The 17,126-nt window shown below is 40.2% G+C and overlaps 1 protein-coding gene across 2 annotated transcripts in view; it reads right to left on the reverse strand.

The window, feature by feature from the left end:
- ggnbp2 (gametogenetin binding protein 2) overlaps window positions 1-16,788 on the reverse strand; it is a 45,087-nt gene extending 28,299 nt beyond the window's left edge. Inside the window, exon 1 of one of the 2 annotated variants that reach the window (XM_052035790.1) lies at window positions 16,238-16,788. In XM_052035790.1, coding sequence (XP_051891750.1) covers window positions 16,238-16,330 — 93 coding nt within the window. In that variant the 5' untranslated portion in view covers window positions 16,331-16,788. The remainder of the gene's footprint in view (window positions 1-16,237) is intronic. The other variant, XM_052035789.1, reaches the window with a different exon arrangement.
- Window positions 16,789-17,126: the final 338 nt, after the last annotated feature.

Consider the following 17,126-nt stretch of genomic DNA (forward strand, 5'->3'; position numbering starts at 1 on the left):
CTAAACGTTCACTGTTACTAGGGAGTTGGGTAAATGAACACAACAAAAATTCTACTTATTCCTTGACATTTTCTTAAACTGTCAATATGTCTTGACCAAACCAATGCATCTACTACAATCCTCACCAAAACCGTCTCACTTCCTGACTCAACCACCTCAGCCTCTTCTTCCTCCATCACCACCCAAAGCATAGATCAACTTGTGCAGAAGCATTTGCTTTCAGCCCCTCTTTGCCTTCTAAACGTTTTATGTAACTAAGATCAACATTTTTATGACCTCTTAATTTTTATTATCGCAAATTGCTAAAAATTCTTAGCTCTGGATACCTGGCTGAATTCCCCCCACCGCCGCGCGCCGCGCACTCCCCCCCCCCCCCCGACCCCACCCCCCAAATAGTAACAGAAAACAACTTCACGCCATGTGATTTTGGATAATGAAGGGTTCTTTAGGAACCCAATCCCTTCATTAATTAGAGAGCTGTACAATTTGCTGGTAAGTCCAAGCAGACTTTTACTAGAATTATGTATCAAGTAGTCAGTTGCCAAAAATGACTTAATGGACAATCACCATCAACAGAAAAGGTATTAGACAAACTAATGAGACAGTTCCCTACACCTAGTGAATTGCAGCCTAGAACCTTAAGTGGATTCAAATATAGTAGATGCATTGGCTTTGATCTTGCAAGCCTCAGTTTCTGAAAAGTTTCCAGATGGGAAAATTGGCAAACAAAGCCACTCGTTCATAAAAAACATGGAAGTTATTGGCCTCTCATCTCACGTCATTGGGAAAGTACAAGAATTTAAAGTATTATTTTCTAAATTGGCCTGCTACTGCTTTTATAATATGAAAGTGAAAATAGCAAATTTAGTTTTTTATATAGTAGGTAGAGTGGGTAAAAGGGGAACCAGATGGTGCAAGTTTGAGTTTCCTTAAGGCATTCAAAGAAGATCTTGCATTAAATGTTGCTTGTAAGAATACAGGGAATTGGGGGTAATCTATCAGCACAGACATAGGATTGGTTAACCAAAAGAAAATAGTTGGGAATAAATGGATCCTTCTCAGGTTGGCAAGTAACTGATAGTGTACCTCAAGGTTCAGTGATGGAGCCTTAAATATTTACATAGCATATAATGGGGAGAAGGGGGAGGAATGAGATGTTATCTATTTTAGTAATACAAAAACAGGATATTTTAAATGGCAAGACGTGACAGAATGCTGCTGCACAGAGGGATCGGGATTCCTCATATAAGAAATACAAAATGCACAGATAAACAAGGAATTAGGACAAGGCAAATGGAAAATGGTCTGTAATAAAAGGGATGGAATTTAAATGTAGTTGAAGAATTGCTATAATTATGCAGGATATTACTGAGGTCGTAACTGGTGTACAACACAGTTCTGGATGCATTTAAGGAGATGTATTACTGCTTTACAGAGGCAGTTTCTGAGAAGAGTCCCTAGATCATTGACAGTGAGGAGAGTTGCTGAAGGTTTGCAGGGGGATCTTGATTGGCTGGGTGGGTGTGGGGCTGAGAAATGGCAGATGGATTTTGGTTTGGGTGGGTGCAGGGTGTTGCATTTTGGAAAGTCAAATTAGGGTAGAGGCCCTGGGCAGTGTTGTGGAACAAGGGACCCTGAATGTGGAGTTGCAGGTGGGCAGGGCTTTTGTCATGCTGGCCTTCATCGGTCGGGGTGTTGAATGTAGAAGTTGGGACGTTGTGTTGCGGTCACGTTGGATGTTGGTGGGGCCAAATTTGGAGTTTTTTTGTTCAGTTTTGGTCACCATGCTATAGGAAAGATGCAATTGAACTGGAAAGAGTGCAGAAAAGATTTACAAGGATGTTGCCAGGACTTGAGGGAGAGGTTGGACAGGCTAGGACTTTGTTCCTGAGTGTAGGAGACAGAGGTGATCTTATAAAAAAGTATAAAATCATGAGGGGTATGGATAGGGTGAATCCATAGTCTTCCCCCCCCCACCCCCCCCCCCCCCCCCCCAGTGTTGAAGAATCAAGAATTAGAGGGCATAGGTTTAATGTGAGAGGGAAAGATTTAATAGGAACCTGAGGGGGCAACTTAATTACACAGCAGGTGGTATGTATGTGGAATAAGCTGCCAGAGGAAGTGATTGAGGCAGGTACAATAAGAAACCTTTTGAAAGTTGGACAGGTACATGGATAGGAAAGGCTTAGAAAGATATGAGCAAATGCGGGCAAATGGGACTAGCTTGGATGGGCATCTTCGTCGACATGAATCAGTTGGGCTGAAGGGCCTGTTCCCATGTTGTATTAACTATGGATTCCTGTGATAAAGGAGTTGCTTATGAAGAAAGTGAGTAGGTAGCATATATTCATTGCTTTTAGAATGATGGATGACTTATGAAAAGAATCAGATAAGATTCTGAGGGGGCTTGACAGAGTAGATGCTTAGAAAACATGTCCAACCTTTAGAGGAACCCTAAAGGGGCATTGATTCAGAATAGGGGATCATCTATTTATCACAGATGAGGAATTTTCTTACCCTCAAAACCCATGGCTTTCTTCCCTAGAGCTGTGGAGGCCAAGTAACAATGTATTAATGGCCAAGATAAATTTGAGTTAAAGGAGGAATCAATGATTATAGAACCAGTCAGGAGAGTGGAGCCAAGGCCCAAAGTCAGCACTGCCATGTCTTCATGAATGATAGAGCATGCTCAAGGAACCATATGGTCCAACATTGTTTCATTTAAAATTTGCGTTACAAAATATACATTTGAAATCCATATTTATTTCAGCATTAATACACCAAAAGCTACACCTCAAGAATTAAACTTTTTCTATCTTGCCTACACTAATCAATTTAGCACAGATTTTCTTTTTAAATATTGATTAAATTGACAACATAAAGCTCAGAAAAAATGACATCGTAATAATGTCCTAAAAGGGACCAGATCATAATTAAAGAACTTATCATCCAAAATCCAATTGCCATTCACATTCAAGAGTTAATGGCTCTTTCAAATCAGAAAAAACTACCAGAATTCATCCCACCTTAACAGTATTGAGACAAACTGGTGGTGTGACTACTATAGCAAAGAGTTTCTAATCTATCAAGACCAGAGATTGAATTTAGGACTTCCTGGCAAGCATAGCTCATTTCTACATTTAACTGTAGAAAAACAACAAAATCATTGAGCTCTTGTAGCAGATGAAGTTTTTGTATGTGACTTGCCAAATAACCTAAAATAGAGAAGATAACTAATGTGTACTCTTAGGAGAACACACTTGAAAGTATTTGAACTGAAAGTGTGACCAGCCAATACGAAATCCTGATCAAATAATTGTATCTTCATTCACCCCTTAAAGCTAAGATGAGATTTTTTTAAAAATAAATGGGTGTGGGGGAAAGAGGCAAGTGGAATGAAAATTTAAATTTGGATGGGATATTCAACCATAGCACTAAACCAAGAAAAACAAGCATACTATTTCCCTAGCACAAAATTGCTTCAAGCAGAAACACAGGCCTCAAATGGTGTCAGAAAATCTCCAATTTAGAATCTTTGTAGCATCTCTTTGTGGGGAATACAATTCCTAAAGTGGGTGTTAAAGAGTTCAAATCATCTTTCTATAAACAAGCTACAATTAAACAAGAAATACCAGCCATCTTATATACTTAACCAACCCAAGAACAAGACTAAATCACAGATGCTCAATTCTACTATATGGTTACAAAAGATAAAGCCTACGCCATTGTTTGTCAAAATTGCAGGACTCTTTTGAAAGCCAAGATTTAACCTGCCTCCACCAACCTTTCAGGCAGTAAATTTCAGATCACCACAACTCACTACATGAAGATGTTTTACCTCATATCACCCCCATACCCTGCCACTACTATAACTAGACTCAGGCTGAGCCAAAGAGAAAAGTGATGCATGAACAGTACTGTGAAGTTATGCTCTTCAGACTTCTATACTTGTTACCCATAAAATATGACAAATGTTTAAAAAATTATCTCCAAGTAGCTAAGCCACACAATCCATTTCTCTACAACATGCAAGGCCATATCTGCCCATCAAGTTTATGACAGTTCATGAGAAATCCTACTTCCCCTTATTTTCCACGTAAACCTATTCTCTCTACATTCACATCAACTCCCCCAGATTTTACCATTCACCTTCTCACTAGGAGCAATTAACCTACTGACCCACACATCTTTGGCACGTGGGAGGAAATCCGAGCACCTGGAGGCCCAGATCAAACCTAGGTCACTGGAGTCATGAGGCTTTAATTCTTGATACCAGGAAAAAAAAACTACTAAATGTTGCCCCCAATTGCAAATGAGTAACCTCTGCTGACACAACACAACAGACGAGGCAAAAATCATAATGCAGTCATATTTTCTACTATACATTTGTTTATATTTTCAGTTAGTTGGTCAGTAAAAGATTTAATAATGAAAAGGGATGGCTGGAGAAAAGTAAATCATAAAATCAATGATTACATACTATTATATGTCCATGCATAGATAAAAACATTTTCAATGATTTTATGTATTATTCATATTGTGAATAGAAACATGCTATAATAATTAGAGACTTCAATATTTTGCGCAGTTGCCAACATTGCACTTCCAGCTTTAAAGCCAGACATGACCAAATATCTCTCAGAATGTAATCACAATATAAAATTTAGTGGACAAATCAGCACAGAACAAAATCAACTCATTTCAAATTGCCTTCAATCATCCAGAATTTTAAAAGTCCTTTCGAGGATTTTAAACAGATTGTGATATGGATATTTCTTTGCTCAGTTGAGCAACAATTAGAATAAAACTGACAGTACCCCAAAACTTCGCCAAACATGTTTTTGTCATTTCTAAACACTTAAAACTGCATTATTAGTGTTACTATACTTGGATTTCAAACTTACAGACTTCTTGTTACCTTAACAATGGACTTCTATAAAAGCAGCCATGGATCACAAAACACATGATTATTCAGAAGATTAAGCTTGCACTCATTAAAATCTTCAAACTGTACTGTGCAGATACAATCAACTGACAGTACTTGCTGGCCCCGAATTATCTGCATGTTTTATGAATCACTTCACTTCAATTCACAACTGTTTAAACAAAAAGTTACAAGTGACTATAATGTCAGTTTTAAAATAATGAAATTTCACAGGATTAAACCAAAGCTTTATTTCAATTTGATAGGAATCTGCTGTCAGAATCACCACAAAGTCAAAGAAAATTTCAAGCAATTCAACACCTAATCCTTGCCCCTCCCCGTATCATCAAATTAACTAAAGGTTTTATTAATTGTTTTCTCGGCTTTCCCCGGACAGCAAGCAGGATCAAGGCTCACAATGACTAGTTCAAGTAAATGGGACAGATTTCAATGGATCTGCCATTTTCTCTACTTTCATCTCCATCCTCGTCTAGTGCTTAATGTTTGCAAAAAGATATTCCCTAAGTATGGGTCCCTGGAAAATGCATCAACTACAGGATACATTGGCAATTTTTCTTTCATGTCCAGAGAGCCAATTGCAAGATCTGAACTACTGTTCTGTGGTTCTACAAGTACAACAGTGACAAGTTTGGTGGATTCATGTATGGTTGAACATTCCATCAAACAATTCACTTGAGCACTAAGCTATACTCCCATTAGTTTGGGAAGATAAACTACATTTTTTGGCAAGCTAATACATAATGTTTCTCCAAGCTCTATTGCTAAGTGAAGAACACTTGCTGTTCAAAGATAAACAAAGGCAACAATAACATTTTGGTCAAGGTTTCAGAAGAGGCAAATCTGGTGAATGGTTTACACAGCTGAAGATAGAGATCAACCATAACATACAGATTAAGCTACTAGCATCTTGTATCTACAGATTTAGCAATTTTTACAATTCTAATGACCCACTGCTCTATTTTTATTTTACAGTCAAATTAAATCAGAATCAGGTTTATTATCACTGACATATGTCATGAAATTAGTTGTTTTGCAGTAGCAGTAGTGCAAGACAAAATGTGAAAGAGGTTATACTAAGCAGAATTAATAGAAAGCAATAACCTGGTATTTGTTAAAAAGCAAACTAAATACTGCAAATGATGAAAATTGGAAATAAAAAATGCTGTAAGTATTCAGGTTAGAAAGCATCAGTAGAGTGAGAAACAGTCAACTTTCAGAGTCAGGACAAGTTGGAAATTGTAAGCATTTTAAGTCACAGATAACAGGAAAGAGTGGAGGGTCTGTCTGTGACAGAGTAGAGACCAGACAAGACGGTTGACAAAACTGGTTGGTAGTGCCAGTTGAGAGAGGGTGAAGGCTTGTCCCCCAGATGAGCTGCAATTAGCATTTAAATGGAACAATGAAAATGGTATATGAGAATTTATTTTCTCTCTCGTCCTAATTGCATCACCTCCAGATGGATTGGCCAAGATTAAAAGACTCCACTAAGGTTTAGTGTCAGTCCCTAGATTTTCTCCCTTCTGCAGGCATTCCCTTGATTCTCCTTATCCACCTCTGTCCCCACCCACCCTCATACCTTCCACGCAACTCGAAACATTTAATTTCTAACATTTCCTACTGTTGGCGAAACATCAAACTTGAAACATCAACTGTCTCTCCACTACCTGACCTGATGACTTCCAGCATATTGACTTTAGTGTTCTTAAAACTTGTGACTCGTTATACCGATCATAACCCACAGAAAAATCAGAAAGGTATGGCTGTCACCACAAGGTCTTTTAACTAGCTAAGTGATTTGCTATGTTACTATTTTACACAATATTTTTCTCTGATATCTTAAAGCTGCTTGGATCAGCTAACTTGGAATTGAAACAGAACAGGAGAACCTTTGTCAGTATTTCATTGTGATGCTAGTTTTCATGTGGGAAAATTTAAGACATTGCCATATGCCAATCAATACTTAGAAGCAATTTGGAAAGTTAAATTCCTTTTGTTCCGGATGCTGTTCCAAACAATACTGCAGTTGCATCATTACACATACTTGGAAGAGGAGTAACAGCAAAAGTTCTCCCGAGCTGAATGATGCAATGATTTTCTATTAATAATCCCAAACTCAGGACCTCCACCATAACTAATTTTGATCTTGTTTTCAATGTCCAGATCAAACATCAAGAGCCACTCAAAAATGGTTACTTGGACGAGGTGTCAGAAAGGAACCTGCACCCTTTGTTGTAGAGAGGGGAAAAAAGTATGATAATTGCATAATGTAAAGCACCATAGTTCATCAGGTGGAATAATTAAATCCAATGTTAACATTTTCCTCTTTCATACATACTGCAAAACATAATAATTAATCTAATAAGACCAACCAATACAAAGCAGATTGGAAGATGCAATAATCAAAAGCAGATGCAACATAATGAGAAAATTTATGCAATCCCAAATACATAGTTTAGGAATGCTTGTTTAGGAATAATCAAATCGAACTGAAGTTCAATGTGCAGAGTTTAAAATATCAGAACCCACAATGTTTGTATTAACTTGTAACCACTAAAAGCATACCTTGGCCTTAACAATAAAACAGCACTGACTGGAAATTACTTTTAAAAAAAAATGTTGGATTATTCTAATAGTTTGCTCCTCAGGTTCCCATTTAATTTCATGTAACATCATGTACTTACTTGGGACCATGCACAACAAGAAAACTCATTTTATTCTTTTAGGCTAAGATTCCAAACTACTTAACCAATTATTTTAAATGTGATTAATTGTTTAAATAGCTAAACGTAGTGGCTAACTAGTGCACAGCATGGTTCCATGCACATAGAACTTAATGAACCAGTTAAATTGTTTTGGTGCTCACAGTTGCAGTTTACATGTTGGCCAAAACCAGGAAAGCATTTCCAGGCATCTTTTCAAAAACACCAGACTATTAAATTTAACAGGTAAAAAAAGTCTTTAATACAGCACCTTACAATGCATCAAGCCCTTATAAGCCTTTCCATCATTTAAAAAAATCCCCACCTACACTTACTCACTTCCACGCTCTGACAGCCCCAACTGTTAGCAAAAGTGTTTATACACAAATTTTATACACCATCCTCCCATTGGCCTTCATCATAAACTTTAATTCAAACATTTTCCGGCAATAATCTAAAAAACATGTCCTGCTAACCATCACTCCAATTTTCAATGACCTATAATGGTGTTAGTCCACCGATAACTCAAGTACATACAGTTCCCACCTGTACATAACTTTCTTTAACCCTGCAACCCTCAAGATCTATGCATTTCTCTCCAACTCTGAAGCTTTATCCATCCTATTATTGGTGACAGTATACAAATTCTGGAATTTCAGTTTTAGATCTCCACTTCCTTTCTCCTTCAAGATCATCCACACAAAAAAACATTTTTATTAATTCATGGGTTCAGCAAGACCAGTAATTATTGCATACTTAAATTCATCCCAAGTCAAGCAATTTGGCAGATCATTTCAGAAGACAGTCAGAATAGTAAATGTGGCGTTAGAGATCAGACTGGGTGAGAGAAATTGGTTAACATTTGGATTTTTACAACATCACCACTATTACTGATATCAGCATCTGCTTTATTCTATATTTAACTGAATTCAAATTCCCCATCTGGCAGTGAAATTCAAACTCCTGTCACCACATCAATGGTCAAGACTTCCAGATGCTAACCCAGGAATGTAACATCAACCACAATGTACATCCTCTAACCAAACTTAATCATTAGCATTGGGTTAGCACTCTGTACTAACCCAATGTAACTGCACTGTGTAATGAATTGACCTGTATGATCGGTATGCAAGACAAGTTTTTCACAGTACCTTGGTACAAGTGACAATAATAAACCAATACCAATCTCTAGGCTTGGTGCAGATTATGAAGCATTCATCTCAGTCAATTTTCTTATGCTTCACTCTTACCCATCTAGTATTTGCAATGATTACTGGAAAAGCTTTTTCTGCCACTCTCACATCACTACTTCCAGTATCTTAACGATCTAGTGTTCACTTCTTATTACCCCTTGGCAACATCATGCAAAATTTCACCATCAGATTTTACAATTACACCAAGGACAACTCACCTCCACTAAAATAAGTCTCTTAATCCCTATACTCATTTTAAAACAATTGGACTAATTTCTATCAAACCAGTAAAAGATGGGAGACAGTTTCTTTCTAAAGGAGCATTGGGAAGGTCATTGGGCTTTTCAGTCATGCCATACACAATGTTCCTTAACCAATTTCACTCCCACCCCAGTAACTGATTTAGGATAAATCAAACAATCTGTGGTACAGCTAGTAGAGCTGCGGCCTCTCAGCTCAAGGGACCATTGCTATCTGTCAAGTTTGCATGTTCTCCCTGTAGCCACATGGGTTTCCCCCAGGTGCTCCAGTTTCCTCTCATATCCCAAGACACGAGTGTTCCTAGATTAATTGGCCATTGTAAATTGTCCCTAATATAGGGTGGGGGGAATTATATAGAATATATGGGGGATAATACATTACAGGCAAAACCAGGTGGAGAATGGGATTGCTCTGTGAACTGGCAAAAGCTCAATAGTCGAATGGATTTATGGAATAAGGATCTAACCACAATCACCAATTCCCACCTCCAGAGTACCACCCAGTCAACCCCCAACTTGGTCCTCAGATGTAATTACATCTAGATTTCACTATTCCAATGCATTCTTGGTTGACTTCCCATCTGACACTTCCCACAAAAATCTAAAGATCTGTCAGTATCCTACCTCAGAACAAGACCCATTTACCAAGCATTTGCACAAAATCTTCACTGATGGCCTGAATTTTCAATTTCTCACCAATTTTAAATTCCTGTGGTCTTCCCCCATTTGTAACCACCTCCACCCCTGCAGCACACAATATCTGCACTCTAACTCTTGCACATCCCAATGTCAACACTATCTTCAGCTGTTCATGGCATAACCTATGGAATTTCCTTAAAACTACCCACCATTCTAACTCTATAATGCTCTTTAAAACTTAATCCTTGACTAGGCTTTGGATCACCTGTGATAATCAGGGTTAACTCACACTCACTGCAGTGACCCATCTTGGGCTGCTTTATAAAAGCTGCTTTATAAACAAGTTATGACCATCAGCCTAGATTTCAGTGAATTGAGTGTACAATCTAACAGATGTTACCAAAGAGCCAAATATAACAAAAGTGGTTCAAATTTTCAACCAGCTCCAACAATTAATATTTAAATGAGCATACAGCAGACAATTAAAAGAAAACCTAAAGAACGGTGAAATAGGTTTGACATTTCTAAAGATGGAAAGATGTGTGAAGGTAATTAAACAGAATGAGGCCCAATCAGCTGGAAGTATGCCACAATTAGTAGGATAAAGTGAGATGCAGAAAATATATTAGGGAGAGCTGGGAGAAGAGGGAAAGGAGCCTGCAAGGGCAAGACAAGAATGGATTTTAAATTTCACATGCATGGAGAGGGGCAAATTAGAGGTCTGTAGAAATAAGACTTGGTAAGATTATTGACTAGCTACCCAACCCAAATTCAAGTTCAATGTGTACAATCAAAAAAAAAATCACATCTTTAGGTTCAGGATTGATTGGACCTTTGTAAAATAATGCACTTAAGGCTATATACTATGGCACATGCTTGGATTAATCATTCACAAATAGGTGGAAGAATGTATGTAGAAAGCAATTCCCATTCTCAATATATGGCTTTACTATGGAGCCTGGCTACCCAACCTGAGCCCAAAGGGACCTGACTGTGTGCGTCACTTTCTGCATCAAAAAGGTTTCAAGTCCTCAAGCTCAAGACACATTCAGAGAATTCAGTCATGTTTTAATTTTATGTCTCAGCAGACCGCTAAGAGAGGCAAACACAATAAACTGGATTGTACTGACTGATTTGGGTTTCAGCAAAAAAAATGGAAGAGGTAGAATGGATGTATGCGATGTTGCGTAAATGGGCACTTTGCAAACAGAATATGGGAATCTAGTCCAGAAAGAGGTTATTCAGCCCATTACATCCATGCCAATCATCAAGTACACATTTATACTAACATCATTTTCCAGCATTTGGTCCATAGCCTTCTGCACCTGAAAATTCAATTCAAGTGCTCATTAAAGTACTTTGTAAGTGTTGTGAGAATCTGTTCCTCCTCAGGCAGTGCACTCCCAATTCCAACCATCCTCTGGCAGAAAAAAAGAATCTCCTCATCCCCTCAAACTCATAACCCCACCCCCCCACCTTAAACTCATGCCCTCCAGTTTTAGGCAGCTCTGTGGGGGAAACAGTTATCTGCTGTCGATACTATCCGTGCCCTTCAATCACTTATATCCCTTCACAGCCTCATTGGCTCCAAGGAAAACAAATCTCAGCTTATTCAGTCTCATACTGAAACACTCCATCCCAGGCGACATCCTGGTGAATCTTTCACATCTTCTCCAGTGCAATCACATCCTCCCCACAGTGTGCTGACCAAAACTGCAGAGCACTCCAGATGTGGTCTAACCAACATTTTATAAAAGTTGTACCATTACCTCTCTGGCCTTTTAATGCCTTGGCTAATGAAGGCAGGTATCCTGTATGCCTTCTTAACCAATATATCTGCTCTACTACCTTCAGGGATCCTTGGACTTGTACACCAAGGTCTCTACCTTTCAATGTGCATGTCCTCCCAAAAATGCCTCACCTCACAAAATGGTTAAGCACCACTTGTGTACCATCCTTGAGTTATTCCACAAATGCAGTATTCAATTATATACTTACATGAATGTGCTCAGGTTTATAAGAATGAATGCTTTCAAGGAATTGTGAATTCAACACAAAATTCTTCTCAAAACAAGCCAATAGGATCACCAGAAATGCATGGTATAGTTTTAGCATTCCCATGAAATAAAGAATATTTGCAAAATTCATAAGCAAATAATATTGTTTAAAATGTGAAAAAGATGTACCTAAAAACTTCAAAAACTGGTCTGCAGCTCCCATTATGATCTTAACATATTACAATACCACACATGGCCAGGTCATACAAACCAGAATGTTACATAGGGAATAGGTCCTTCCATCCCTCATGCAAGCTCTGCCATTCTTTTACTTCAGTACCACTTTCTTGCATTAACACACACAGTAAAACTCATAATCTGGCACCTTAGGGACTTTGGTGATGCAAGACTGAAAAATTTTCCAGACTATTAGAGACAATGATTATTAATGCCCCAACAAACTTTACTCACTTTTTTTTAAAAATAACCATCACACAGCAGTATAATGAGTTTCCCAGTGAACCAGGTGAAATTAAAAGGAGCCTGGGAACCATTCTGAACAACTGGCTAGCAGAGTATCAGTACTGTACCCCTTTAATTCCCTGACTATCCAAAAACCTACTGATCTTTACCTAAAATATTTGCAATAACTGAGACTTCACAGCCCTCAAGGCAGAATTTCTTCAAAATTTCATGTAAAGACATTTCTAGTCAGCTGAGTCCTGAATGGCCAACTTCTTATTTTAAGACTGTGACCCCATAGTTCTCGACACCCCACTCAGGAAATCATCATCACTACATGTACCGTCAACCCAATTTTGTACTCACAGCCCCATCATCATAATCTCTATTTAACGTTCCTGGGATGGTGACCATCAATCTGGTGAATCTTCATTGCACTGCCTCCATCACAAGTACACAGGCTCCCAGGATTACAGACGACCTGACTTGCGGAAATCCAACTTGGCACAAATTCTCCCATACATTTTTAAAGCATTTTCCCCAAGATCTTTAATATATTTAATATGGTATTCATTAATGACCAGTCACAGTATATATTCCATCAGTTTAATTATGGGTTGTGCTAGTGTGAATAATCGACAAAATGAAATTATAGCAAGTGTACGTAGAACAATACGTTATAGGTATTGGTTTATTATTGTCACTTGTACCAGGGTACAGTGAAAAGCTTGTCTTACAAACCGATCGTACAGGTCAATTCATTACACAGTGCAGTTACATTGAGTTAGTACAAAGTGCATTGATGTAATACAGGTAAAAACAGTAACAGTACAGAGTAAAGTGTCACAGCTACAGAGAAAGTGCAGTGCAATAAGGTGCAAGGACACAACAAGGTAGATCGTGAGGTCATAGTCCATCTCATTGTATAAGAGAACCATTCAATAGTCTTATCACAGTGGGGTAGAAGCTGTCCTTAAGTCTGGTGGTACGTGCCTTCAGGCCCCTGTATTTTCTACCCGATGGAAGAGGAGAGAAGAGAGAATGTCCCGGGTGGGGTCTTTGATTATGCTGGCTGCTTCACCAAGACAACCAGAGGTAAAGATAGAGTCTAAGGAGGGGAGGCTGGTGTCCGTGACGTGCTGGGCTGTGTCCACAACTCTCTTGCGGTCCTGGGTAGGACAGTTGCCGTACCGAGCTGTGATACATCCAGATAGGATGCTTTCTATGGTGCATTGGTAAAAATTGGTGAGAGCCAAAGCAGACAAACCAAATTTCTTTAGCCTCCTGAGGAAGTAGAGGAGCTGGTGAGCTTTCTGAGACATGGCATCTATATGATTTGACCAGGACAGGCTGTTGGTGATGTTCACTCCAAGAAAAATTGAAGCTCTCAACCCTCTCGACCTCAGCACCATTGATGTAGACAGGTGCATGTACACAACCCCCTTTCCTGAAGTCAATTACCAGCTTGTTTTGTTGACATTGAGGGAAAGGTTGTTGTCAGGACACCATTCCACTAAGCTCTTTATCTCCTTCCTGTACTCCGACTCATCATTACTTGAGAAACAGCCTACAATGGTGGTATCATCTGCAAACTTGTAGATGGAGTTAGAGCAGAATCTGGCCACACAGTCATGAGTGTACAGGGAGTAGGGTAGAGGGCTGAAGACGCAGCCTTGTGGGGCACCAGTGTTGAGAATAATCGTGCCAGAGGTATTGCTGCCTATCCTCACTGATTGCGGTCTATTTGTTAGAAAGTCAAGGATCCAATTACAGAGGGAAGTGTTGAGTCCTAGGTCTCAGAGTTTGGTGACAAGCTTGCTTGGAATTATTGTATTGAAGGCAGAGCTGTAGTCAATAAACAATAGTCTAATGTAGGTGTCTTTACGGTCCAGATACTCCAGAGCTGAGTGTAGGGCCAGGGAGATGGCATCCACTGTAGACCTGTTTCACCGATAGGCGAAAACAGACATTTCTGACTTAGAGAAATCAGTTTACAGATAATCCTCAGGAACAGAACCCTTATGGAACCCAGGGACTGCCTGTATATCTTTCCTTAAGCTAGAGACCAGAACACAATATTCTGGATGTCTTGCTACTGGGGCCCTATACAAGTTGGAGAAAGACACTATCACTCTTGGATTAAACCCTCTTGCAATAAAGATTAACATATCATTTACCTTCCAATTCCTTGCTATACCTGCACGTTAACTTTCAGTAGTTCTTGTACGAGAATACACAGATTATAGTGAATACCTTATGATCTCTCACCATTTAAAAAAAATTCCACATTTCTATTTTAGCTACCAAAGTGGATGACCTCACATTTTTCCATATTGCATCCAAATCATCAGTTTCAACCCCAGAATGATCTGTTTATTCCAAATGTTTTTAGTCTTGTTAATTAAATCCTCAATCCATAGTATATCAACTCCAATAATACATGCTATAATATACTGCCTATATCCAAGGAACAGATTTATCAAACACTATTTCCCTTCTAAATCTATATTGACTCTCCCAAATCCTTAAGTACTCTTATCATTTCCAGCATTTCCCCATTACACATCAGGCTAACTAGTTTGTAGTTCCCTGTTTTCTGTCTCACTTAAAATGTGGGGTTACATTTGCTAGCTTCCAGACCATGGGAACCAGTGGAACTTTGGAAAATAGGAGCCATCTTCTTCAAAACCCAAGGATGCAGTCATTGGGTCCTTTAGAATTAGTGGCTTTCAGTTCCACTTTCTCCAACTCTAATTCACTAATCAACTTTTTGTTTACTTATGCCAATTTCTTAGAGCTCCTCAATCACTTCGGATCTGCAAGAAATGCACCATTTCCTGTTTGTTATCATGTCTCTCCCCACTCTCCTCCCCATAATGACAAAAATTACTTTTCTGCCATTTCCTAATCCCCCAATATAATTCCTCCCATCTGCGTCTGCAAGGGACCTACATTTGGGTAGTTACAAGCCTGTTCCTTTGAACTAATATTTTCTTTACCTTCCCTTAACTATCACATTGGACCAACTGCAAGTCACCGAAGAATATGTTTGATTCGGTTGAATTAGCAACTAGAGATTTATAATTCAACTAAGTTTTTTTGGGGGCAGATTGAAAGGTAGTGCAAGCGTAAAACAAAAGGGGCTCATGAGATCATTACCAGCAGCCAACTGGAAACTGAGTCTGTGTATCTGAACCATATCTTAGATATTGAAATGGCCTGCAATTACTCAATTTCTGAAAGCAAAAATAACAAACCATTCAAGCAGAGACACCTTAAAGAGGCAGTGCTCTAATGGTAAAGGCCCAGCATCTTGCTTAGTAAACAATGGTCACAGTACAATTCACTTTGAAGCTTACATACATTTTATGGGATGATTAGGTGGATCATAAGTAGTCATACACAATGTGTAACAATTTATAAAGCCCTACATGCATGTATTCTAGGCCAATATGGGAAATTACACAAACTGGTGACTGGCTTGATTTTATACCTTCAAAAAGCATTTTACAAATTTGACAAGTCAATTCTGGTCTACACAATAGTATTACCATCCATGAAAAAAATAAAACATTAGAAGAGGTAAATTTTGCAATCTAAACCAATTAATACTCGCAACGCAGTCCCATTCTAAAGAATGATGATAGAAGGGTTGTGCTATATGAAATGTTCGTTTGGCTTTAGAAACTACTTTGGAAAATAAAAATAGTATCCAACATAAACCAACGTACTTAGGAACTTTGCAACTTACAGCGTCCGAGGCCTAAGCAAACTCAAGTTTTATTGCTACGGGCACCATTTCATCCCGGTTAGGCCGAGTGAGCGAGGGCCTCTGCCTCTCTGCGGAAATTTCACACCCTTTCGGAGACGCTTTCAAGGAGGGAGGAGTTGGGAGGGGGGTTGTGGGAAGAGCAACAAGGGCCCGGCTCAGCAACCAGGGCCTACTGCGAAAGCCCGAGGCCCTAGGGCGGCCTCCTCCTCCAGGCACTGGCAGTAAAACGGAGGCCCGCCTTCGAAGCGGCAGCGCCTTCGCCCCACTCACCGTCAGCGTGTCGTCGATGTAGAGCGGGATCTGCCTCTTCTCGAAGGGGAACTCTTCCTCACCGTCTCTGCAGACGGCCACCAGGCGCGCCATGTCGACAGCCGAGGGGAGGGCCGAGATCGGGGCGGTGGGGGGAAAACGGGAGAGGGAGTGGAGCCCTGACACCACCGACCGCCGCTGCCTGGCGCCCCGCGGGAAGATGGAGGAGAGGCGGCTGCCGTCGAGCGGTGCGCGGAGGGGAGGGAGGGAGGGGAAGCTCTGGGCGAGAGGCTGAGGCGGGGGGACGCGGACCGGGCGCAGCCTCGCTCTGGCGGCGCCGCTCTCCACCAAAATATTCGAATAAAAATGGAGCGCGTCACAGCCCCAGCGCCGCCGCCATCCGCCCCAGCAAAGAGTCCCTGCCAACCGGCTCCCCGCCTCCCCACCCCCACCGCCGCCCGCCGCCTCTCCCCCCCGATTTCATCCCGCCGTTTGACCCTGCCCGGTTTTGGAAAGGAAGATTAGATTTTAACCCTGGTTTCATCCCTTCTTAGCAGGTGTGAGATACGTGGCGACAGATTAAAAATCGACCTTTCGCCTCCCTCCACCTCCCCCCCGAAACGTTGTTGAAAGTAGTTCCGAGCAGTCTGCGCGTGCCCGCGGGGGGGTGGGGGGCAGCGCGGCAGCGCGCTTACTGCGCGGTCTTCGGGCGCTCATTCAAAATGTGCCAAGCCGGGCAGCGGCTGCTGCAGATGTTACATGCAGAGATCTATCACAGCTCCTGCTGGTCCGTAAATTTATCGAATAAAACCAGCGACCAGCCCGAAAATAATAACTGCATCATCGGGAAATTTTACAACGACAGCTGGTGAATTATTTTTGAAATGCAATTTTTTCGAAATGTAGGCAA

This window comes from Pristis pectinata, chromosome 21 (assembly GCF_009764475.1).
Source record: "Pristis pectinata isolate sPriPec2 chromosome 21, sPriPec2.1.pri, whole genome shotgun sequence".
In the NCBI taxonomy this organism is placed as follows: Eukaryota; Metazoa; Chordata; class Chondrichthyes; order Rhinopristiformes; family Pristidae; genus Pristis; species Pristis pectinata.